The 27,617-nt window shown below is 41.3% G+C and overlaps 1 protein-coding gene across 4 annotated transcripts in view; it reads right to left on the bottom strand.

The window, feature by feature from the left end:
* Positions 1 to 27,115, bottom strand: part of Dip2c (disco interacting protein 2 homolog C) — a 392,422-nt gene extending 365,307 nt beyond the window's left edge. For 2 of the 4 annotated variants that reach the window (XM_006516474.3, XM_006516475.4), the window contains exon 1: positions 26,556 to 27,114. In XM_006516474.3, the coding sequence (XP_006516537.1) occupies positions 26,556 to 26,640 (85 nt within the window). In that variant the 5' untranslated portion in view covers positions 26,641 to 27,114. Of the gene's footprint in view, positions 1 to 26,555 lie in introns of all 4 variants that reach the window. The other 2 variants (XM_006516473.2, NM_001081426.2) reach the window with 2 other exon arrangements.
* Positions 27,116 to 27,617: the final 502 nt, after the last annotated feature.

The raw sequence follows: 27,617 nt of genomic DNA, 5'->3' as shown, positions 1-27,617 counted from the left end.
CTATCTGTGTGTGTGCAAGCCTGAGGCTAGCTTTATAATCCCAACTGACTCACACTAGTCATTACCCACATGTGAAAAGACAGATGCACAGGACCAGAGACAGAAGCTTCAACAGAAGTATCACTTCTGCAAGCTTGGAAATCCAACACAATGAAGAGCAAGATGCATGCTGTCCCCATCATAGTTATTAGCACGATATAATAAGTGTGGTCGGAGTGGAGGTATTCAGTGAGAGATGACTCATTTGGTAAAGTGTTTGCCATGCAAACATAAGAAATTAAGTTCCATCTCCATCATCCATGTAAAAGCCTATGTGTTACATACAATCCTATAGTCCCAGAAGTGGAAAGAAAGAGACAAAACAATCCTTTGAGCGTACTGGTCACCCTCTTGCCAAATCAATGTGTTCTAGGTTCAGTGAGGGACCCTGTCTCTAAAGATAAGTAGAAAGCAATTGAGGAAGCTGTCTTAATATCAACCTCTTGGCTATGTACCCTTGCACATATGTCTACACACACACACACACACACACAGAGCGGGGAATGAATTGGGTAACTGTGGAACTATATACTCTAAAATCAACTCTGAGATTATCTCCTGCAGCAAATTCCTTCCAGGGTTGCACTTACTTCCAAAGGACACTGCTGCGAATAGAATGCTAGCTAAGGCTCTTCCACAGACTTAGACAGCATGCTAATAAAATTAGTCCTCAGTAATAAACCAAGGAAGTCAGGACAGGAACTGAAGCAGGTCAGGAAGCAGGAGCTGATGTAGAGACCATGGAGGGATGTTCTTTACTGGCTTGCTTCTCCTGGCTTGCTCAGCCTGCTCTCTTATAGAACCAAGACTACCAGCCCAGAGATTGTAACACCTACAAGGGGCCCTGCCCCCTTGATCACAAATTGAGAAAATGCCTTACAGCTAAATCTGATGGAGGCACTTCCTCACCTGAAGCTCCTTTCTCTGTGGTAACTCCAGCTTGTGTCAAGTTGACACACAATTTGGAATACCATGGGTATGATTGACTATGAGGTTGTTTCCATTAAAATTTAACAGAGCTAGGAAGACCACCCCATTTATGGGTGGTTCCATCACATAACCAGGAGTTCTGAACTAAAGAAAAAGGAGAAAGCCAACAAAGCACTATCATGGCCCCATGCCCCACCTCTGCTTCCTGAATCCTGGGCCATGTTCCTGCTACCATGCCTTCCCCACCACTATGGACTCTACCCTCAAACTGTGAGCCAAAATAAAGGAACCAACCCATCTACCAACCCTCCCTCCCTTCCTTCCTTCCTTCCTTCCTTCCTTCCTTCCTTCCTTTCCTTCAATTGCTTTTCCAAGTTACTTTGTCTCAGAATCAGGAAAAGTTATTAGTACATTCTTCCTGACTGTGAAAATCCACCATTACCAACTTCAACTCAAGAATGAAAACTTTAGTCCTACCTCCCTCCCCCTTCATTTCCTCCCTCTACTTGACTACTAAGTCTTTCCAGCTCACTTGTTTCCTGCTCCCTTTTCTTTTCCTCTTTTCACCAGGGTTAGTGACAACCTCTAAGATCATCTTTTCATCTCTCCTGGCTCAGGAGTATGCACAGCCCAGCCATCTCATGATTCTCACAAAAAACCTTAGGGCTTATATCCCAAATTGAGAACCTCTCCATTCTGTCCTTGGATATGAACAGGTATCTTCCAAAATGATGACAAGCAGCAGAGCTGCAAAACATTCATAGGTCCCAACACCTAAAGGTTCTGAAGGAAATCTCTATTATTATTCTATATTGAGCATGCACATTCTTTAAAAATAACTTTCTTGATAATTTTGTGACATGACAATAAAGGTTGAATGGCCATAAAGCACTCTGCAAGTAAGGCTAACACACACCTTACTTAAGCAGCTGCCTGACTAGTAAGCAGAAATGTCATCCCTTCATTCTTCCCTGGATCCATCCCTGGATGCCACAGAAAGTTAGGCTTTCCACTGCTGGAGGTCCTGCAACCAGCTGAGTTGTATCTAATGATGAGACAGTCTTATTTGTTCCCAAATCGGTTGATGTCTGTTCTATTTGCTACTCAATAAAATGACTTGAGAAAGAATAGATGAGTCTATTGAAACTAAGATGAGTGTTCTACAAAGACTTGACATATGAAAAGGGTTTTTAGTTTTTCCTAAAGGCATGGTCTCACTTTGTAGCCCAGGCTAGCCTTGAATTCATAACCATCCTGCATTTATCTCCCTAGTGCTGGGAATTATAGGTACACACCACCAAACCTACCTATGTTTTTTCTTTTAATGTTTTAAAATTACTTAAAATTAGATGTGAGTAAAACAATTATGGAGTATTAAGAAAACTTAAGCCGCCGGGCTCGGTGGTGCATGCCTTTAATCCAAGCACTTGGGAGGCAGAGGCAGGCGGATTTCTGAGTCCGAGGCCAGCCTGGTCTACAAAGTGAGCTCCAGGTCAGCCAGAGCTATACAGAGAAACACTGTCTCAAAAAAAAAAAAAAAAAAAAAAAAAAAAAAAAAAAAAAAAGAAAAGAAAAAGGAAAAGAGAACTTAAGCCTTAGATTGTTTCTCTACTGGTTCGTCATTCTTTTAGAACACTCTAACCTATAATAACAGACCCCTGTTATAGTTGTACTGCAGGCAAGAATGAGAAGGCAGACACCAGTTAGCAGAACCTTCCTCAAAGTTGCCTTGGCCCCAGAGCAAGAGCTCAAGGTGCACTTTGAGGTTAGGAGTTTATTATTTCTATTATCAAGGAGATGAGGCAGTTAATCCTCACTGTCAGCTTGACTAGATTTAGAATCACTTAGAGATTCAACTCTGAACATGCCTGTAAGGTCATTTCCAGAGCATTGACTGAAGCAGGAAGAACCACCCTGGTTGTAAGTAGTACCATCCCATGGGCAGGGGTCTCAGACTGAGTAAACATAGAAAAAAGAAGAAAGGCAGCCCCCTCTTCTGTGTCAGGTCGACCAAATGTGAGCAAGCAATCTTATGTCTTTACTGCCTAAGGTGAGACTTCCAGTATTACCTCATCCCTGCCATGACAATGGGCTCTATTCTTAAACCATGAGCCAAAAAAATCCTTTCTCTGAAGTTGCTTCTTGTAAAGTATTTGGTAATAGCAATGAGGAAAGTAATTAATATAGAATGCAGTGGCTCTAACCATAGCAGTCAAAGGGTTTCTACCATCTAGGAAAGATGTTTAAATATTTAGGAAAGCAAAGCAACACTGCTCTCCTCTCCAAGAAACAACATTGCCTCAGGGGAGCCCTGGACAAAGATGTGCCTGACAAAAGCTGAATTTCTATGATAAATCTATATCAGCTTAAGTAAACTCTGAAAAACTTTGGTACAGCTCAAGAAGGCAACTTAGTTCAGGAAAGATCTGAAAGAAAAGACTTTAAAAATCTAGAATGGGTTTAGGAAAGGAGAAGTCCAGAGGAAGCTTAATTGGAACTTTCAAAGCTATCAAGCAAGAACAAGACAGTGTATGCCTTCCTCCATCCCTGGGAGTGAGCACACAGAGATGCCAAACACTTCCCTGACTGAAAGGGTTTAGTGTAGATCTGAAGAGTCTGTATAAATCTCCCTCTTGGGGTATCCCTGCCCCCTCCCCAGAACCCTTAAGTCTCTGAGGAGCTTGGTATAGATTTCTAGTCCTGCATCCTAAGCGGCAGGGATCTCACAGCCTCCTCTAAGTACAAGGATGTGGCAGAGGTATTTTATTGCCTAAGTAGCATGGCTATACAAATATTACAAGATCCACGCAGCAGAAAAGATGCCAGGAATTTGCCTCATTGGTGAAGTGCTTGCCTAGCACTCATAAGGCCTTGTTTCCATCCCCAACACCAGACCAAGAAAGAAAGAAAGAAAGAAAGAAAGAAAGAAAGAAAGAAAGAAAGAAAGGAAGGAAGGAAGGAAGAAAGAAAGAAAGAAAAGAAAAGAAAAGAAAAGAAAAGAAAAGAAAAGAAAAGAAAAGAAAAGAAAAGAAAAGAAAAGAAAAGAAAAGAAAAGAAAAGAAAAGAAAAGAAAGAAAAGAAAGAAAAGAAAGAAAGAAAACTTAAAAGGCTGAAATGTATAAGCCAAGTCACAGTTCAGAAGCAAGTCTATTGAAAAATAAAATGGGTGTTTGGCTACATTTCATGTTTATGACAACTATATTTACAAACACACATATACAAACTATTATCATCAACGTCCATGTGTCCTAGCACCTTCTAACACAGCAGTCTAAGGCAAGAGCAATTCTGTTGGGCCTGACAGATGCAATGGCATCTGATAGGCAGAAGACAAATGATATTGAGCCTCTCAGGATGCATGAACAGCTTCACAAAAAGAAAAAAAAATCCTAGATCCAAAGTGTCATGAGTGCTAAATTTAACAAGATATCCTGATTACAAGGATTTCTTAAATTCCTTCAACAAAGTCATAGGCACTTTTATATAAACTTTTGCTTGCATATTTTGCAAAGTGTTGCCTTGCAACAGACAAATCTCTGTAAGAAGTACAATATGAACCCAATAGTCTTATTGGGTTCCTCCCCTGGGGGAATCGACATCAATAAAACCAAAAAAGTACACTGAAACCTTTGCAACTATGGAATGTTAATTGTCATCTAACAAGAAACTATATTGCATTAGGATTAGCAAGTCCCATAATTATCCACCCAGCACCTGTACTCTATTCTAGGGCTAGTGAAGGACAGAAAAATCCTAGAGGAGTCTTATCTTGAAAGAAAAATAGAAAGTGAAGATTGAGACTGCCTAAATAAACAGAAAATAATCAGGACACTTCCACAACACTAGTGTTCTCAATAAGTGTGTTATGTGTACATGTGGTTTTGTGGGCTTTTTTTTTTTTAAGGATTTACAAAATATAGACACTCTTTAACTGTGTTTTATTGTTATTAATTGATGACCACTATTTCATTATTCATTTCAGTAATTATATCCAGTATTATTAGTACTACAAACTGTTTTGGATTGCTCTTACTCACCTGAAAAAAAAAGAGAAGTAAATAATTTTGTCACCTAACAAGAGGGTTATAATGATATTACTTAGCATGGAAAATAATAGTTAACATTTAATAAGACTGCAGTGTAACAAAACATTAAATGACTAAACATGTCACAAATGACAAAGTTTCAAAAGAACAACAGTTTGTAGTGTTTGGGACCTCTTGGGTTTTCTCTAGGTTCTCCCTGGGTTCTTCTGGGAGGTTTTTTGGTTGTGGTTGTTATTGGTGGTGGTGGTTGGTTGGTTGGCTGGTTGTTTTTTCTACACAAAAGTTTTGTAAAATCTACATCTTTACCAGAGGAAGACAAGACCCAAGTCGACTGGATCGTCACCCTTGTCCACCTCTCCCTCCTGTGCCTGCTGACGCACAGGAACCATAGTGTCAGGTTCTTACACTGAGGAAGCCCCCAGCAGGGACCTCAGATCCCCTTCTTCTCTAGTCACTTTCCAAAAAGAATTCCAGCAATAATGTGGCACAGATGAGGCCTGTGGTAGCAATATGAAAACAAAAGTCAGATTTATCAATTCTAGATCAAACACTAGGATGCCATAAATTTTGCATGTGACTCATGAGTCCCTCAACACAAGCTACACATATAAAGCATGTACAAATCACTCACAGAAGCACTTGTCTCCTCCTCCTCAGGACACTGACGACTCACAGGAGCCCTCACACAATGTAGGCTTCAGCTTTGCAAGCTCCAGCACTGCTAAGGCAGGCACCGAGAAAGCAGAAGGCGCACTGCTCTGCTCTCTACCTCAAGGCACTACTGAGGCCTTTCTCCTCTGCACAGAGGGAGGGGGTATTAATGCCAAATAAGAGTTCACATTACATATGCAATTCTGCATTTTAGTTTTCTTCAAATTTCTATAAATAGCTTGCCTACTTGGAAAGTAAAAAGAAAACGAAGGACTTCATTTCCAACACCAAATATCTATGAGAAAATGAGAGAGTATGGTTCATCCAAGTTCACAAAGCTTTTCTAGAAAGTAGCAGAAGCAAGACAAAACCAGAATTTCCCTGCCTCATTCTTTGCCACTCTGGTATGAATATATGATAGACAAGATGAGAGAAGTAACCACCAGCTCCCAAAAACTGGCCAGTGGCACTGGAATCACCTAAGACTGGATCTGGAGGCACCAGGGCAGGGGAAACCACCAATGTGAACTGGATCTTGGGTGTCTGTCGTAAGTGGGAAGAGAAAACTCGTGAGATGGTGATAATCACATCAGTCTGCCACTGCATTATTTGCTCACAGGTATTGAGCCTTCAACGGCAGTGCACACACACACACACACAACACACACACACACATACACATACACTACACACACACACACAACACACACACACACAACACACACACAACACACACACACACACACACACACACACAAGGGGTGGGGGTGGGGGATTCAGCTAACGTCTGAACATGGACCCACAGACAGGGCCTGGTGGAAGATGCTCGTTTTACTGTGGCTGAAGCCTTGCTTCTGCCAAGACCCACAAGGACAGAGGTAAGTAGCTCCCCAGAAACTACTCAAAAGCAGCCCTCAGTGAGTATGTCACCCTGCACAACATGGTGCATTCCCCCAAGCCACAGGCCCCACCAAAAAAAACCCTCAAAGGAATATCAGAGCAAAGGGCATTAATGAGACAAGGAAAAGCCTTGATTCCAATTAACTCTCAAACTTGCAATGAACAACCATTGTTTTCATTTACATTGCCAAAACTTCCAGAATTAGTTCAGAAGCTATTATAAATCACAATTTTTACCTCTAGAGTATAAAACTTGTTTTACAAACTAAAATATGGAAATATGTTAAATACATCTCTAAAAAATAGCCACTATTAAAAGAGAACAGTTTCTCTTTTATGTATTTGCAAACATTTTTTTTCCAGTCAGAAGAGGAATAATACATACCCAGAGTCTGCCTATAAAAAGCTTCTCGGAACAGTTATGTGGTTATTATGAAAGCTACAAAAATAAATAAATAAATAAATAAATAAATAAATAAATAAATAAATGCAAGCTACATGGTTGACAAAGCAAGGCGTTCTGTTGTACGTAACAGGTGACTGACCGAGTACACACCCTCAACTCCCCCTAGCCTGTGCCAAGGCCAGATTATCTGAAACAGAACTTGACCTCAAGGAGAGACTGATGACACAGCCTCGAAACTTCTAGTAATAAAGTAAATGAACAACAACATTCTCCAAAAGAAACACTATCATTCTGACCTGGAAAAAGTGAAACTTAAAACCCAAAACGTAGTTCACTCTAACCAAAAGGTAGTGAAACAAAAGATTGTCTCTGATCTTTAAAAAACAACACAGTTAAAGGCTTAAACATTCCACAGAGCAATAGAAATTATCTAGTGCCCCACCCATTATAGCATGACCAGGAGACATAAGAGAGATGGGGGTGGTATAAGGCAGGCATTAGAGGGACTCTTGCCAGCCTGGTTGCCTCAGTTTGCTGAAGTGTAAGACCATGATTTTCTCTATTTAACAGTCCCTCTTCCTTTTCCTGTAAGTGCTTGTGGACCTATCAAGAAACAAACTCTTCAGAGTTACCAGTGTCATCCTGTTAGGATTCAGGGATATAACCATTATACTTCCTGCTGAGTCCAAAATAAAATCTGGTATGAGAGGACTGAGAAGGAAAACAGACAAGTCCTTCAAAACAGCCCAGGAAGGCCAGGCATGGGGGGCACACAACTATATTCCAAAAGAGAGAGATAGAGACAGGAGGATCAGGAGTTCAAGACCAGCCTCAGCAACATAGAGATTGAAACCAACTTGTACTACATGATTTGTCTCAAGTAAACAAACAAACAAACTAGGGCTGAAGTTAAGTATATGCAGTTAATACTGCATATAGTTTTTCAGAAGGCCAAATTTAGTTCACAGCACCCATGACAGATGGCTCATAATCTCCTGTAACTTCAGATCAGGGGGCTCAACACACTCTTCTGGCCTCTGTGAGCACCTGCACTCACATAAACATACCCATGCCCAAACACACCCAGGCACTGATCTGAGCCCCCTTGATCTGAAGTTCAAATTTATCCTCAGCTACAGAGCCAGTTTAGTACTAGTTTGTGTGACAACTGACCTTGTCTCAAAACAAACAAAAAATTTAGGACCTGATAAAAGTGTTAACTGATAAAACCCCCAGAGGTGAAATGTTGATGGGGAAGAATCTTGCTGCTTTCTGGCTGCTCAGTACTCACCGGCTCAGAACAATCAAAAGGCATGACTCCTGAAAGAGTTTTAGTTTTAGTTTATTTACTGGACTCTTTTCTTTCTCACAAATACAGAGAATATATAGACAACATACAACATACAAGTGTATATTATACAAGACCTAACACCTACAACTCACATACAACGCAAAGCACACCAACCTACATACTATACAACACATGGTATAAATATATAACTCACATAATACATCCCACAAAGCAGTCACAGTACAACAAAACTCAAGTGATATATTTAAATGCATACACGTAGATTATACAACATAACTCACAACATATGAAATACAACCTAACACATATGCACACTTACATATAGGGCCATCTGGGTTTCCATTAATGAGGTACTGCATGCACAGTTCATATCCCTTCCAAGGAAGTAGGATCTACATTGGGGATGCCAGGTGGACCAGGTATAAAGAGAGTGAATGCTAGTAGTTGTTGTTACTGAACCTCTCAAAGCTCAACTCCAATATTCAAAAAGCTGACTTTCCTACTTAAACTCAATATTGAAAATTCTAGGGCTGGAGGAATGGCTCAGTAGTTAAGAGCACTCACTGCTCTTCCAGAGGTCCTGAGGTTCAATTTCTAGCAACCACATGGTGGCTTACAACCATCTGTAATGGAATCTGATGCACTCTTCTGGTGTGTCTGAAGATAGCTACAGTGTAGTCATAAATAAAATAAATAAATAAATCTTTTAAAAAAAGAAAAGAAAAGAAAACTCTACAGCTCTCACGCAGCAACCTTGTGTTGCTGGGCACTGTACTGGGGTTAGGGGCTGTAAAGAAAACAGGCAAGATAAACATGCATATAAAAGCAAAATAATGGCTGGGCAGTGGTGGTGCACAACTTTAATTCTAGCACTCAGGATGCAGAGGCAGATGGATCTCTGAGTTTGAGGCCAGCCTAGTCTACAGAGTGAGTTCCAGGACAGAGAAACACACACACACACACACACACACACACACACACAAATCATGCACATGTCTTTTTAAAAACAAGGAAGAAACACACCCAGGCCAGTGCCATCTTTTAGTAGGTTTAGTACCTTGAGCCTTCTCCACTATCTGCCTGGGGATACTCAACACTATTGGCGGCTTTAACAAGATACAGCCCACAGCCGGGCGTGGTGGCGCACACCTTTAATCCCAGCACAGGCGGATCTCTGAGTTCGAGGCCAGCCTGGTCTACAAAGTGAGTTCCAGGACAGCCAGGGCTATACAGAGAAACCCTATCTCAAAAAACCAAAAAAAAAAAAAAAAAAAATACAGCCCACAAACATCAGTATCTCTGGTTAACTTAAGCATAAGTTGGGCTTAGCCCCTCTAAAATTCCCCAAATTCCCCATGACTGTACTTCATCCCAGCTAGCTACTCAGTACCTGACCCCACAAGTCTTTAGCATCTGCTCCTTCATTGCTGCTAGATCCCCAGTTAGCACCTGGCTCTCAGTCCTGCTAGTGCCTGGTCTCCTAGCACCCTGCTTCCTAACAGCCCTTAGCCCTCCAGACTCTCTCTACTCATTCCTCTAAACTCAATAGCACTCCTTGCCAAGAAAATCCATTTGGCACACTCTGTATTAGTATTGAACCTCCCACATGTTACTTCTTAGCTCCTTCTAGATTATAAACCAGACTGTCACCCACCACTCTCATAGTGGCTAATATCCAGTTGTACTTTTAAAACTGCTAAAGAAATGGAAGCTTAAAGAAAAGAAATATTTCAAGACCTCTCAAATGGCAGAGGCAATCTCTGAAGGGGATTTGATCACAAATAGATGTAAACACAAGAGCATTCACACAAACACATAAAACTTCCATTAAAGTACACATGAACATGCAAGAACATGTTCAGCTATTTTTAAAAGACTACTGTGTTTGCTATTTAATAAGCAGTAAACAACATACCAAATCTACTGATATAAATTCCCAGAGATCATTTTATCACCAAAGCAATTACCCTTTAAGCATATATCTCCTGTAGGAAAATGCTGAAATTTAAGTTTAAAAGAGAGAAGAGTATGAGCTGAGTTTTCATAGTATGACAAAAGCCATATGGTTTGGTTTTTTTTTTTTTTAAATACCATCCAACATGCAAGCTGATACCATATCTTAATTTTTAGCTGATCTTTAGAATCAGTTGCCTTGGGTTGGTGAGATGGCTCAGTGGGTAAGAGCACCCGACTGCTCTTCTGAAGGTCCAGAGTTCAAATCCCAGCAACCACATGGTGGCTCACAACCATCTGTAACAAAATCTGACTCCCTCTTCTGGAGTGTCTGAAGACAGCTACAGTATACTTACATATAATAAATAAATAAATCTTTAAAAAAAAAAGAATCAGTTGCCTTTATTATGGGCTCCACAGCTTATAATAATTAGAATCACCACAATATCCCATACTCGTTGTGGTGTACTGTGTCCCCAAAGACTAAGATTCTCAGAGTCACTAGTAGGAACTAACTAACCAGCCTGAATATTCCAGGGGACAGTACTTGCAAGGCAGCACTTGGCTTCTTCCCTATAGAACTATGATTTCACTGTTCCAGACAACCAGTGTTAAGACAGGCTCAATGAGCTACAGCATAAAGACTTGAGAAAGAAACTGATTGGTCGGAGAATGACCAACCAAAAATCCACAAAAGAGGATTAATTTTCCAGAAATATTCCACAAACTAGATGGTTTACCTGGCAGTAACTTGCTTTTAAAAAAAAAGGTCTGTTGTTCATTATCAAAGATTTACCACAACATTCCATATACAGCTATAGATATAATTACTATATACTGAGAGCCTGTGAATAAAAAAGACAACAAAACAGAAAATGGAATAGAAGGGTGGAATACATGGAAGAGAGAGAGGACTAAGAATAAAGCCAGAATTTAAAACAAAGTCACAACTGAAATTAAGAGGTTAAGAAGATGGCTCAGACAGTTACGTGTTTGCCAGAGGGCCTGAATTCAGAGCCCAGCACTCATGCATGAAAGCCAGGTCTGGCCATGTGTGCCTGTAATCCCAGTGCTGAGGAGACGGAGACAGAAACAGGGGATCCCTGGAGCTTGCTGGACTACCAGCCTACCCAAATAAGTGAACTCTATGTTCAGTGAGAGAGCCTGTCTCAAAACTTAAGGTGGAGAGCAATCAAGGAAGATACCTGATAGCAACATCTGGCCTCAACATACAAATATGTACATACATTTGCATGTACATACACAAGCATGTACACATGCTTAACAACAACAATAAATTAAATAGATAACTCTAACTATCTTCCCAGAGAATACAGGAGTTAGCAGTCACATCATCAACACTTTCATCTGATCCTACAGTAGATATTATAGAATCCCTCTACAGTATGAAGTCAAGATGAAAAATATAATTAATTCAAAATGTAGTATAATGACTCAGTCATCCATAATCAACTTAATATAATCCACTGAAAGTCAAATTGCATCTTTAAGACTGAGTTATTATACAGATAGGGGAAACTTTAGATTTAAAACATTTAAATGAGCCAATATCTTATTTATTTTAATTCTGACAACCACGGCACCACCTAAAACAAGACTGAATATATTCACAGCTTAAAGAACAGGTGGATTCATAGATATGCAAAAATTATATGAAGATACAATTAATGTTCCATGATTTACATTTAAACTTGTCATGTGAATTCCAATGTGTAGGAAGCATTTATACTACTTTCTAAATGAAAATTTTGATGTATATACAACATAAAAATTATCTTGTTTTGGAACTCATTTATTTAGTATAGCTAGGACCCCCTTAAGGAATTCCTTATAGTTCCATATTCATCTTTATTAATGTTGAGGTACACAGTTTTCGACTAAAAAAATGGGAAAATGCCTTTACTTAACATCTGCACTCAGCTTGTATTATAGGAAAAATGATTATGAATACAAACACACACATATAATTAACATCTCAGTTATACATACGAAATCATAATGCGAATAGAATCAGGGGACATGGGAGAGTGTGAATATGCCAGCAGACATGAGTGAGTAGAAAACATCTCAACGCAGTATCCCAAGATGGCCACATGCCATATAAAAATGTTCCCTCCTTTCGACATGATCCTTTCTGGTAACCTTTATGTGGGTTTTCATTGATGCACCTGGGAGATGGCTCAAAGTCTGAGTTCAATCCCTAAAACCACGTGGGGTGGCGCACACCTATAATCCCATCACTCTTACAGCAAAATGAGAAGCAGAGACAGGAGAATCATCCAGAAGCTCCTGGACTAGCTAGCCTGGAGTATGTTAAGCAGAAACAATTGACGCCCTACCTCAACAATGTTCAACAGGTACAGGAAGTTGGCTCATCAGGTAAAGGCGCTTGCTACTAAGCCTGATGACTTTAGTTTAATCCACAGAACCTACATGACGGAAAAAAGAACTGACTCTTGCAAGTTGCTCTCTGACCTCCACATACAAGCTATAGCACATGTACATACATGCGCACCAAAATTAATAAACAAACAAAATGTAATTTTTAAAACAAGGTGGATGGAGTGAATTAACTCCCAAAAGTGTTCTCTGACCTTTACAGGGGTGATGGTATTCACTCATGCACACACATCATATGCACATCCAAAAAATAGCTTTAAATAATTTTCATCTGCCTAAAACAAAGATCTATGTGTACCTGGAAAATAAATATAATACACAATCTAACAAAATTCTCTAATTATTTGGTTATTTTCACAATTAGATGTAATCCCTAAATAGCTTCCTCTCAAGAATATAAAGATAAAAATAGTATAATTAAAAAGCAATAATCCTGACAATTTTATTCAACAAATTATAGTTATGGAAGTAAAGTATCTTTTGGAGGCTGCATTTTCCTAAAATATCCTTCATAGAATTTTATACAAGGGATGACTGTAATTAAGGTAATTATTATGCCAGTAGAAGAGAGTGAACCATTTAGGGTATATGAAAGTAAATATGTAAAAACTAAAACTACCACATATTCTATGAAATTTATCTTTTAAAACATGCTGTTGCCTTGGGCTGGGATAAGCTTAGTGGTAAAGTGCTTGCCCAGCATGCTTATAGCTCTGGTTTCATTCCCAGGGTAGCCACAGAATAAAAAGTAATTCTGTTTCCTCCTTTAGCTGTGCTTAATCTGCTTCAAACAGAGAACGTTGAAGCTGAAGGCAGGCAGGAGGTAGCAGTGATGCTTGAGCAAAGGCTGAGGCCAAACCACCCAGAGGCTAACCTCAACTTCAGTCACATGATCTCGACCTCACATCACTTTGGCTGTCTGAACACATTTTCCTGTTCATAAAAAAGGCATGACACTTGGATTGTAGGTGTAAAAAAAGAAAGGCAATATATGCAAGACAGCAATTTTGATGTTCAGCATATAGTGATCAACAGTAAGTGATGACAGAGAGGTGTACCCCATGGACAGAGAAAAGAAACTTCATTCACACTAGGTAGTAGTAACAGTTAGAAGTGCCAGCTACCAGGCAAAGTGGCAAGAAGCTCCTGTAGTCCCAGTTACTCAGGCAACCGAAGCCAGAAGTTCTCTTTTGCCCAGAAATTACTAAAAGCCAAAACAAAAATCTACCAAAATCTTAGTTACACACCATCTACTCCTACTTGTACTGTGGTTCAGGGAAGTACAGAAATGAGTTGAGCTCTCCTGTCTGTTAACTATGGACCAATCCCTGCGAGAAGATCACTGTTCAACTGAATAGGCTTAACATGAAATCAAAGCACTAAACATGAAACAGCCAAACACTGACTGCATTGCAAGTGACTGGCGGCTGCTTTAAAATCATCACAGTCACTCCGGCTGGGATAAAGGAAGTAGAGCTTTAGTAGAGCTCATTCTTTTCCTGCAAGGATGCTCAAGAGGTGATTCCTAGAACCTTGTTTAGAATATTTTTCCCCAACAACACAGCCAAGAATGAACAGCATTTTCTTACCAGGAAAAAAAAAATCAAATCAAGATTCCTCATGAAGCTCTGTCATATCCAGCCTTCTGGTTCTTAAAGCATAAGGAAGAGTTAATCGCAAGAGATTAGATTTTCCTCTGTCTTCTATGAAAAACATGCAAATTTTCAAGCACAAAGAAAATTTAAAGAACATAGCAGACACTCTTTATCCACCCCTAAGATTACAAGTGTTCTACACAGCTTTATATATTGAGACACAGTCTTATGTATCTCAGGCTGGTATTGAACTTCTGATCCTCCTGCCTCCATTTCCCAAGTGCTAGGATTGCAGGCACCCACCACTATATGTGATTTATGTGGTGCTGGGAATCTGACCTGTAGCTTCATTAATGCTAGGCAAGTACTCTACCAACTGAGCTATATCCCTAGCTATGGATTCGATTTTAAATAAGGTTCTAGAACAGTGGTTCTCAACCTTCCTAATGCTGAGACTCTTTAATACAGTTCCTCACGTTCTGGTGACCCCAATCATAAAATTATTTCATTGCTACTTCACAAATAATTTTGCTATCATTATGAATCGTAGTGTGCAAATCTGATATGCAGGATATCTTAAATACAACTCCCAAAGGTGTCACAATCCACAGGTTGTGAACCACTGTTCTAGAGGTTGAGCACTACAAAAAACACATAGCATATGCCTCTACCAATCACAGCCAAGGATATTGAAAACATGAATTCTCCTCATGGACTTGCTACTTGACTGGGGTGAAGTGTTACAGCTTGGCTCTCCACCAAATAACTAGGATGATCACTAAGCTCCCTAGCCCACCTCACAGGCAAAAGTTAGATAGACACCCAACTTTTTGGTGTCAACTATAGGTAGGCTGCTCTGAACTTTCATGATATACATTTGCGTTGAAAAGTTTTCAGGAAACCACAGAGCCCAACATTTGTGTTAACTTCCAACCATTTGAAGTTCTATCTCATTCTCTAAATAGAGGATAGTGACATATGTGTTAAAAGGTATGAGCTGGCCGGTCGGTGGTGGCACACACCTTTAGTCCCAGCACTCGAGAGGCAGAGGCAGGCAGATTTCTGAGTTCGAGGCCAGCCTGGTCTACAAAGTGAGTTCCAGGACAGCCAGGGCTATACAGAGGAACCCTGTCTCAGGAAAAAAAAAAAAAAAAGGTCTGAGCTGTGTTTTGTTTTGTTTTGTTTTGTTTTGTTTTCACAGGTGCTGGGTGGAATCCAGGGCTTCAATCATTCAATTCTACAACTGAGCTAGACCCTGTCCCATATCTTTGGAAAGCATTTCAAAAGAACTAAAACTGTTCAACATAGAGTTGGGAAGATGGTTCAGTGGATTAAAGTCCTTGCCAACAAAGCATGAGGACCAGAGTTCAGATCCCCAGCATCCACATATAAGCTGGATGGGCAATGCTCCAGAGGTAGACATAGGGTATCCCTGGGGCATTGTAGCTGGCAAAACAAGCCGAATCAGCAAGCTCTAGGTTCAGCAAGAGACCTTGCCTCAATAAATATAATGAAGAGCAAGAGAGTTGATGTCAATCTCTGTCCTACATAAACACATAGATACACACACATACACAGAGAGAGGCGGGGAGGAGGGGAGCAAAAGAGATATCCAGGGCTAGAGTTAAAAAGGGCTACTTAGAGAAAAATAGAAAATTAAGCATATAAAGGAAATCTGAAGATAGTCAAACAATTGCTGGAGAAGTCCAGGAACTCTCTAGACTCTCTTCTGAATAACAGAAGGTTAAAAAATTAAAAATCTAAAATATAAACCTATAAAATATCAGTTTACAATGAACCAAAGAAAAGCAGATTCTACTTCCTTTTCACTTTAATTACAGTCAACTCTGTGGGTAAAATTATAATCTGGGTTCTGATGGCAACAGCAAAATAACCCAAAGCTCTATTTCTGATTGGGCCCATATCAATGTTGTGGTCCATGTGTTGGTGCCTAGACATTTGCAAACAAGACTCGTGTTTCTAGAACTTACCTAGCACTGACATAGCACTGAAATTGTAACCATAGAAATGAAAAGCAACTAGCAACAAAGTTTCAACCCTCCAAGGCTGATACCACTATGTGTGTATTTCAAAGGCTTGACTTCAATGAAATTGCCCCCTTGATTACATAAGTCCTTAAAGATTACTATGTATTACCAAATCTCAACAGCTTTGAAGCAACCATTACATTCTCTAAGGAAAATAAGACCAGAACATGTTTTCAGAGCCTGATGACATTCACTTAAGAATACAGACTAAAGTACCCTAAAATGGCAATTCTACCTCATTACTTGTTTCTTTTTTAAATAGGTAGTTATGCATAATTGAAACCATGATTTCTGCAACACCATTAAATTCACAGAGGGAGAGGGTAAACTTCAAAGTCTATCTCTGGGTTTTTATTTTAAAAGAAAAAGCTTATCAGAGAGAGTGGGTAAGAAAAAAAAAAAACTACATTATGCTCAAAGCTCAAAGGCTGCAAAATATAAATCTCCCATGACCTAGCATAGGTGTCTAGCACTTGAAGACTAGGGCTCAGAGCCACACCATCACAGTAAGACCCTACCTGTAGCAGACCAACAGCTACAAAAGAATGAGACTCTAGGCTGCACTCTTGGGAGCTGCCTGGCCTCAACCAACTGACTGAAGGCTCCATATGTCACCTGCTCATGTGGTCTTCAGCTGACCAAAACACTCATGCGTCTTCAGTACCCAGGACAGAGCTGACCATGGAAAAGCCATCTCTGCCTCTGTCTCCTCCATGTTGATGTGTAAACACCCCAGTCTGGTAGGAAGAACTTCCAAAAGCAAATTAGAATTCTACTCCCCATTAGTAGGGCGAGGAAGGGAAGACAGCACAACTCTCAGGAGGCTTTGGGAGGCCTCTGGTGCAGATTCAAAAGCAGTCCCCAGATGTACATTAGAAACTAAGACAGACTGCCTCCCCAGACTCTATCAGGATGTCCTTCCCAAACTTTCACCCCAGAGTTTGCTTAAGTGAATACTAACTAAAAGAAGCCACTGAAAGAAAGATTTTCTTTAAAAGTAGATAAATAAATAACCAAACAAACAAACCTGCACTGAGGCAACATGATAGCTATTCTAGTATAAAGTAATTACCCAGGAAAGATCAATCAAGAAACATTTCCTAAAAACCAGGAATGGTCAGCAGTCCAGACTGATTTACAGGAAACCCTGTTTTTTAAAAAAGCTAAAAACACCATCTCAACAGTCACTATTACCTCAAATCGTCTGAATGAACTGCTTAAAAAAAATTAAATAGGCTTAATGGTTAAGAATGTTCTTGCAAAAAATGGGGTTCCATACCCACTTACCCCTAGCAGGCAGTTCACAGTTCCTTGTAATTCCAGTTCCAAGGGATCTGATAGTCTCTGGCCTTCTCCTGCACATGCATGTACTTAGAATACCTAAATAGGTGCTCAAGGATAGATAGATAGATAGATAGATAGATAGATAGATAGATAGATAGCACTTCATGAATCAAAACTGCTGTGGTGGCAAATGCTAGTAATCCCAGAACTCTGGACAGTGAAGCCTGGTCATCCTCATGGTCATCCTCGGCTACGTAGTAAGTTCAACGGCAACTTCATGAGACCATCTCAAGGAAAGCAAAAAGCAAGTGTTTTCTTTTTCAGGAATAAGAGGTTCAAGGAACTCTACCCCAACTAACAACACTGTGGAGAAAAGAATAGGTGGATCTTACCCAGGACCCTGTAAGAGTGGGACCTGGCCTCATCTGATCCCATTCTCACTGCTTTTTTTTGTTGTTGTTGTTTGTTTGTTTGTTTTGATTATGGGAAGGGGTTAGTTATGTAGCTCAGGTTGACCACAAACTCTTCATCCCCTTGCCTCTGACTCCTGAATCCTGGAATGAGGGGTGTGCACTACCATGCCTGGCTTTTCATTTCAGTCCTGAAGGTAGGTTTCACTAACAGCAGCAATAGTTAGCAGAGGAAACTGAAACAGAGAAACTGACTGGCAGAGCCTGGCACTCAGCAGAGCCAAGGAAGAGGCACATTCAGGTATATCCCCAAACACCATAACTGTTCTAGCACAAACTCCTCCACATTAAAATTCAAAAACAACCAGAAGTTTAAGAAACACAGAACATCACCAAAAGTTATATAGATCTTGGTGCTTTAAATATCCACATTCCAATCTTTTCATCCAAATGGCTTTTAAGTAAACTTGGTCTTCTATAGCATTTGATCAACTAAAAGCTTCTCCTTACTCCTCTTCTCTGAGAATATCAGCTTTACAACCACTCTCAATATACGTGATATCTTGACATTATTATGGTTATAAATATTATCATTATTGTTATTGCTACTACTCTGAGATGTCACCCAAACTGGTGTCAAACTATCAGCCCTCCGGAGTAGCTAGGGCTACAGGTATATGGATGGCATCACGTCCAGCTCCTTGATATTTTTTTATGCAAGATTTAATAAACTACATTTTGTTAGCATACTTGTAAGTTCAATACTGAGTCTCCAATATTTTATCTCTATAGTTTTTAGTTTAGCAAGAAAGAAAACTGAGTAAAAGAAATATACAAAATAAATGTTCCTAGTTTTTCTTGGAGTGACAGTCAACAAATGTAGTTCCATTATAAGCCAAGAAAAATCCAGGGACAGATCCACCCTGATCTGAGAGTAAAGACAGGCTGCGTGCAATGAATGATTTAGATAGACCAAACCGAGGAAAGGTTGGGGTGGGTGCACCTTCCAAGTCTCCAAAGTTTTGTTTTACAAACTGCTCATCAGTGGGCTAGCTATTCTCTATATAGTAATACCTAGAGGAGAAGTCAGTGCATGAACACACCACACATCCTCCTCAACAGAAGGTTCAACCTGAGGCTGATATGAATAAAGCAGCTCTGATTCTTCGGCTGTCTCTGAATCACCCCACCAACACGTGAATGGTTAGCAGGAGCTGGGAACACTGTCCTTGAAGACAAAGAGTCATGTTTCCTTCTATTCCATCCCACAATATGATCAGGACCCCAGAAAGAGCAGGACTGACTTTTGACTTTCAGCTCTGATTCTGCAACACTAGTCAACCCAAAGGGAAATACCCATGTGTCATTGCGGCTGGACCTTTTCTCAGGAAAGAGGCCAGGTTGCCACCATCCTCCCAAATTGACAATCATAAAACTAGATACAATTCCCTCCTATTAAAGAGACTAGCTTTAAACCTTGTGAAATGATCAACCAAATACATACATTTATTTTACAGAAGGAAAGGGACAAAACACAAAAAAACTCAACCAAATAAAAACAACAAATGATCAGCTAAACTGAAATACCAGCCTAATGACTAAAAATCAAACAACAAAGTAGCCTAAGGTTGAAACTTGAACAATTAATTGACTGTACATCTCCCATGGCTGCAATGAGGAAAATGCTAAGTTTACATAGAAAAGTTTCAGTTTATAATTTTAGTGTTCCATTACATCTCAAATAAGTAAGGCCACAAATATGTAATGGACTAACCAAAGAATTTGGTCTTTTAAAAAATAAAGATCCGTGGAACACATAAATAAGAATCTCCCTCTCTGGTACTAATAGAGTGGGTTCAGGTCTGTCCCATAGTCTCCAGTCGTTCAGAAGAAAGAATTTTCACAGAAACCATTTCCCAAACTAATAATCAAGTAATGATTTATAAAGTCATCAACCCAGAAGAAAAAATATCTTTTCAGTCCACATCAATGAAAAAAATTCCTCCATACTTAGCAAGATATATTTCCTTCATCCTTCTTTCCTTTCTTCGTTTGATCTAATATCTATTAACCAAAGCATTTCAGAGGGGAAAAAAACTATCTCAATTCATAGTTCATAACACAGCTCATGTTAACACCCAAGATATCCAACAATGAAACAAAATTGCAACCCTTACAAGAGCACACGCTTGCGCACACGTGCGCACACTCACACACACACAAATTACTGTAATTTCAACTCAGTTTTACAATTCAGGATCACAGCATTTCCTTACTTTCTTCCCCTACTGGATGCTGAGGAAGCAAAAGGATATACAGAATATGTATGCTAGGATGACTTTAAATAGTCATTCCTCTGGCATGCTGACTTCTCGATGTGCCACCCGCCCCACACGCACCAGCTGGGATTCCCAATTAGAGTCTCCTCTTTAAGAGCGCTATTTATCATCATCAGGAACAAATGGATGCAATTACTTCTTTTGAGATGTGACAAGATTTTGACCCTCAGCATAAAAGAACAGAGAACACTGACAACAGGGGGTAACCTTTGTATCATACGCGCGCGCGCACACACACACCCCAAAAGAAGGAAAATTAAAGTCAGATATCTTGAAAGTAGAATACAGAAAGGGAAAAAGGAACAGAAAGAAAAAAAAAAAAAAAAAAGAACCAAACAAAAGATATTATCTGTTACTGAAAAACAAAAAAGAAAGAAATGCCCTCCTCTCCAGAATACCTATCAATGTGCACATGTAAGTCAGTAATTTTGCCTATGCAACCAGAAGTTTCCTTTTTAAGGTGCTTTTTTTTTAACATGATAGAAATGATCTTATAATATAACTAGGATTTGAACAGGTGAGTCAGTTGTTATATGTGACATCAAAACTAAGATTATTCAATACATTCCTTTGCAATTCAAAAGAATGCTACAACTCATTCCATAAATCACTGCTTTATTTTTTTAAAAATCAGTTCTAAATAAAGAGGTAACCCATTTGGAAAAGGCTAGGAGGAGGAAGGCAAAATGTGACTCATAACATCCAACAGCATCCATAAGAGTCCCATTTGAAACAAAACAGACACACTGTTAAGCTTTCACCTCATAAAGTCAGATCTAAGGAGTGTGACAGTGGCACTGCAAATATGTTACTAGTACCTGAAACAACCTTACAAATGTGGTGGAGGGGGGGAGAGGAGGGGGTAGAGAGAGAGAGAAAGAGAAGCTGAATTTGACATCTAGAATTATTCATTAAGGAAAGAACATTCAAATCCAATTATTTATTTCCCTGTGAAGAATCTTAAACTGTACACTAAAATCAACATTACATATTTTTTATTCATGTTAAGTGTACAAAATAGTAGGTTTTATATGACACTTTCATACATATGTATCCTTTATACCCCTTTATTCACTATCCATGCTCTACCATGTCCTTTGTATCCCTATCATTGATCTCATTTCTCTCCCTGCAAACAGTCCTCCTAATGATTTTATGTTCATATTTATGTATGTATATGTGGATAGACAGACAGACAGACAGACAGACAGACAGAGATGACTCTGGAAGAAAACATGCTTCTGCACATTTGTTTTCCAGCACAATTGTTTTGCTTTGTTTCCTTACAATGAAAAGAAGATATGCAAAGTTTGGATGGCAATCAAGATACCAAATCTCCCTTCCAGACTCCCAAATGTGGCCACAGCACAGAAGCTGTGCAGAACTGTATCTTACTCATTCTGTAGCAACAGAACACCTAAGCAAGGCTCAGGGACTGAGGAGAAGGGCAAGGGGCAAAACCTAGTCCTTGAATGAAACGTCTGTTGTGTTGTTCATTGTGTTGTTCCCAAACCCTTAGATGGCCACTGCTTTAAGAGTCCACTCTTTTGTGACAGCAGTGGGCTAGTTACATGGGACTGCTTGAGTGCATTAAAAACAAAACAGTATTGATTCTTTGACCAATACAGAATGACCTGACATTCAAGTAGACTTTTCACCATTTTCCTGGAGCACTTTAATATACTGAAAAAAAAAAAAAAAAAAAAAAAAAAGCTAAATCAGACTCTTTGGGAGCATAAGTAATAGCTGGAATAATCTGGTACATTAGTTAATAACGCAAAGCAAAAACTAAGCAACTCCCATTAGAGGAAGTTACAAAGATATTAGGGATGAGACATGCTAACAATTTAAAAGCAATGACGTTTAAGTACAGCATTTTTTTTCTTTTAATTTCCCCTCTGCAAAAGCTAGATACCCCTTGCAGGCTACATTACAAGGCACTGTTCTTGACTTTTGTAAAAATAACCCTAACCAGGCATAGGAGTGTACATCTACAATCCTAGCTAATGGAGACACTAAGACAGAATGGCTAAAAACCATTCAAGAACAACCAGCCAGAGCAATATAGTGAGATGCCATCTCATTTCAATGTATATTACATAGGTTAGGGATGTTAGTCTGTTGGTGAGATATTTGCCTAATAACATGAAGCCCCATGTTTCAATCTTTAGCAACACATAAGCTGAGCATGGTGCTAAATGCATGCGATCTCAGCAACAGGAAGGTTGGAAATTCAAGGTCCTCCTTAATTGCCTAGGAAATTCACATCCAGGGACTCTCACTTTATGAGACCCTGTGTCAAACGAGCTAAAAGGAAAGCATAGGAAGAGGCTTCTGCTCTAGCTCTAACAAGGCCAATGAAGTACAGGCCCAGCCCAGGAACAACTGACCAGCTAACAAAGAAACCTACTGACACAACAGTCAGGAACTAAGCTAGATCATTTTTTTATATCTGATCTTACCCAAAACGGTTGGCAAGCAATGATTTCTTTTCTTTAATAAAGCATCAGTCTGTTTTTATACCATTTTTCTGTTTCCTCCTCTAATTCTTTTGGCATTCCTGTATAAACTTTTTTCCTCAAGCCAGATAATGTTTAATCACATATTAATGAAATTGTGTCTAGATCCTTCAAAGCCAAAAAAAAAAACCAACCAAACAAACAAAAATCCCCAAAACCCAAAATGTATAATTCCAAAAGGCATGAATAGTGGGTTCTGTTGTCATTGTTGTTGTTTGTTACTGTTGTGTTTGCTTGTTGGTTTTAAAGAAGAAAAATTATCTAAGAAAAAGAGTATGAGAAAGGCCCCACCACAGCCCTGCCAGGCATACTGTAGAAGCCAGCTCAGGAATGGCTTTTTCCCCAGCTCATGTCCAGACTCAAGTGTCTAAACAGATCCAAGATCCTGGCCCCACACCAGTGAATATATTCACACATGTAGGCCCAGGGCTGTCTGAATCAATATAAGAAGCTGCACACTACACCTCCTGCAAAAACCTCTTGGGTTTTACTGACAAGACTCTATAATGGCAAACAAAGCCTAGCTTTTCTCAGTGAAGGAAGCACTGGGCAGTGACAGAGGCTAGAGAAAGAGCAAAGGCACAATAAAGCAGGAAGGTTAAAACAAACAAAAAACCTGCAGCCAAGTTACCAATGGACAAATCCTTATCAAACAAACAATAACTTGATCAAATAAAAATAGCATCAGTATATATAACAGCACCCCAGTAGATGGTACAGACCCAAAGTGAACCAATGTATAGAAATCTAGGTAATCTACAACTCATTTAGGCTGGTAGCTGATATAAAAACTTTAATAGTCTGGTCATTTTTTTTTCAATGTATGTCATTAAAATGGAATTTTCTTTTATTCTCCTCTTAGAAAATGAGCCCTGGAAATTCCACAGATTTTCCTGTAACACTTTCTGATATTCTGATAGTTGAATAAATAAAATAACCAACTCTTCTGTTTGTTTCTTTTTTGAGACAGAGTCTCACTATGTAGCTCTGGCTGGCCTGGAACCTGCTACAAAGACCAGGCTGGCCTAGAATTCAGAGAACTGCTTGTCTCCTGAGCACGGGGATTAAAGGCATGTACAGACAAGGAACTTAACTCTTTCCATATAGATTTTGGTGGACAATATACTGGGAAGCAGTACACTGCAATAATTTGACAGTAAAAGTCATCCTAAGTTTTCACTTTGAAACTGGGTATGTTGGGATTTTTTTCTCCCAGTTAGGCAAGGTAAAGAGACCCAGAGATTCTTGATCTTCACCTCCTAGGTTTCTATACTAGAATAGCAGCAATACTAGAAAACAAATTGATTCATCTCTTCCAGGAAAACAATCCCCTTGGTTACAAGACATGGAATTTCAAATGGTTTTTTGTAAATCACAATCAAAACTCAACAATGACAAAGCCACACTTTATAATAAAGTCAAAGGTAGCACAGCTAATACATAGATGGGAGGTGGGGGCTGGGAGAAGAGCAGGTTCCAAGGAGTAGCAGAAGCTGAACACAGTGACAAAAGGCTTTTTTTTTTCTTTTCTTCTTTTCTTTTCTTTTCTTTTCTATTCTATTCTTTTTGTAATTCTTAAAAGTTTAGGTCAGGTCTCAACATAGCTCATATAGAAAAAGAAAATAGAAAAGGACTTCCTGAATACAAATATATGTACACACTTCTCTAAGCCCACCCATTCACCAAGAAACTCATTGAGTCCTCTAAGTTCTATACAGACACAAGGTGCTCACAGGGAGTTAAGCTAAGTACACCTCATCTAAAGTGGTTTTCCATACTTCTCTGGGCAACACTCACTCTTCAAGAGTGATCGATCATGACAGGTGACCGCTGTTACCTAAAAACAAAACAGACAGCTACTCTCAACAAGAGGAGAGCAGGATATGTGGCTCCAGGCATTATGTGAGGCTTTGAGAGTAAATGTGAATTGACTTCCTAGTAGGCAGGGAGATTCAGACCCTGCGGAAAGGGCTCAATGCAGGTTCAGATGGCTTCTCACTTTTCAAGTATGGGTGGGCAGAGACACATCACATTAACATAGTGCAGATAGCAGAGGTGCTTGCTTTGAGTGAGAACATGAATGGGAAGGGGTGCTTTCAATACAGGATGCAGACGATAAAACAGCGCTGGTAAGCTGAAGAAGACAGTCTATCTCAAGTCTAACAAAACACAAATGTTTCTTTATAGTTACTTACTAGAAATACACTGTCCACACTGCATACCTCATCTTCCAGTTTAAATCTAAAGAATTCAGCCCTGCCCTTTCTGCCTGTGGAAGGGTGATGCTCTCTCTTATCTCTAGATGGTCAGAACTGAGGCAGGAAGCACAGTCTGGGACACATTATCTTTTCCTCCATTGGAGCTTCCCAGGGACTGCTTCCAAAACACCTTGGAGAACCCCAAATTCGGGATAAAGAAAATGTCTAATCTATGAGAATCTGATAACAGAAGCAACACTTACAGCCACCTGGTTTACTCTCCACCCTGCAAGTGTTAAAAGGGAAAACGTAAAGTCAACGTCAGCTCCTCCCCATGATGAAAACTGGCACGAATGAATTTACGTTCTGGCTGCTGGCCCTCACAAATCGTTACCAAAAAAAAAAAAAGTTTACCATGCTAAACTGCTCCAAATATTAACTCAAGAGAGACGACAGGCCATTTCCACACCACTAAGCTGTAGTCTTCTCAATGAGTGGGATGACCGCTAAATATTTATTACTAGACACATTTTGGAACTTTAGTGGAGGAAAAAGGAAAAAAGAACCTACAAAACCCAAGCTGAAACTTATGACAGTTGAGCACATGATGTCCACCATGAAGAGCAAAGACGAAAGCGTATATAACACTCCGTGAAATCACAGCAGAGCAGCCGCAAAGTCTCAATGTCTCTATCCGGCACGATGGGAAGGAGGCATCCAACCTGGCCTGAGGGGGGAGGTTTTAGGGCTCTAACTCAACCAGCTCGTCACAAACACGCCGGAACAATAGTACTACTATCTTCCTCCCGCTGACAGGACCGTGTGCCTGCAGCCTCAGGGGGATCCAATCCCGAAGTCCACTGACAAGTTTCGCATTAAAATCAGGCCATTCAGAGGCCGTCCCCAAGCAGGGAGCGTGGAAGCATGTGCTGTGCTGGTGCTGGTGGTGCTGCTGGTGCATGTGGTGGTGGTGATGATGGTGGTGGTGGTGGTGGTGGTGGTGGTGGTGGTACTGCAGCTGCATCAAGGACGCAGCGCCTCTCCATTAGGGAAGAGCGCACATCCCCACCAAGGCCATTTCCCCCGCAGCCCTAAAGGTTGCTCCATCTTGCTTCGTAGCCGGGAGCCCCGGGCCCAGCCGCAGCGCGCAGGGGGCATCGCGGCTGCACCGTGCCAGTTGAGCCTGGAGGGCGGGGGCCGCGGCACGCACACGCGCGCGCGTGCACACACACACATACACACGCACACACACTACACACACACACACACACACACACACACACAAGCACGCGCGCACACAAGCACATGCACACACATGCACCCTCCCCGGGGCCACCACACGGGGCCCGGGCCAGGGTCAGGGCCGGGGCCCCGCCACCCCGAGGCCCGGCGCGCGCCCTCCCCGGAGTGACAGCACGGCCCGGCCCGCGGGGCCCCGAGCGCGCTCCAGAGAAGCGGTGTCCCGGCCCGGCCCGGGCGCGGGGCTAAGGGGGGTTGCTGTTACCTTCCGACAGCTCCAGCTCCAGCTCGGCCAGCCGGGCCCTCACCTCCAACGGGAGAGCCATGCCTTCCAGGCTGCGGTCCGCCATGCTCGCCGCAGACGCCTCCGCCCTGCCGGCCTCCTCTTTGTTCGCCGACGGAGGGCTCCTCAGCGGCCGCCACTCGAACCCGGAGGAGCCGCACTGAGGAGGCGGCGGCGGGCGGGCGGGAGCGGGAGGCCGGGCGGCGGCGGGCAGGCGCGCGGGGATTTTCTCCTTAGCCTCCTCAGCCTCGTCAGTCTCCTCAGCGCCTCCTCAGTCTCCTCAGCGCCTCGTCAGCCTCCTCAGCGTCTCCTCAGCGCCTCCTCAGTGCCTCGTCAGTCTCCTCAGCCTCCTCAGCGCGGCCCCGACCCTGGCGGTGGCCTCGCGCCCGGCTCTCTGCGCGCCTCCCCCAGCCGCGGGCTCCGGCCCCGCTCGGCCGGCACCGGATCACGGGCCCGCCCGCGGTCACGGCCACAGGGCTCTCGAGCTGCTCCGCGGCCGCCCTGCCCCGGCGGGAGCGAGCGCCGCTGCGCGCGCACCGGGCAACAAGAAGGCGCGCGCGGAGGGTGGGAGCGCGCGGACGTGCCACGGCGGCGCGCGCTCAGGGGGGCGGGGCCTCCAGCGAGTACTTCGAGAGCGCGCTCGTGGGACAGTGGTGCATTTGGCCTTAGGAGGGGGTCTTCCCAACCCTGAGGCTTAGTTAGGCTCCTCAAGACTCAAGGAGAAAAATAAAGAAGGCATTCGGAAGCACACCCTAGCCTGCTTGTTAAAACTTCAAATGTTCTGGATCATCGAGGGCTGATTTTTTTAAAATACTTTTAAGAGGAAAAAATAATTAAAAAAAAAAAACAAAACAGCATGAGACATAGATTGAGTCCTAGGTTTGAAGTTTAAAAGCATGGATCTAGAACAGACTACTATATGACCTTGAAACACACAATGTTTTGTCTAGACTTCATTTTTCCCATCCGTGGAAATAAATCAAGGTAGGTTGGGTCTGTCACACACTGTCCAGCCTAAGGAGTCTTCAGCAAGTGTCTTCTCCC

Source organism: Mus musculus, chromosome 13, assembly GCF_000001635.26.
Source record: "Mus musculus strain C57BL/6J chromosome 13, GRCm38.p6 C57BL/6J".
Taxonomy (NCBI): Eukaryota; Metazoa; Chordata; class Mammalia; order Rodentia; family Muridae; genus Mus; species Mus musculus.
This window is presented reverse-complemented; position numbering and strand designations above follow the sequence as displayed.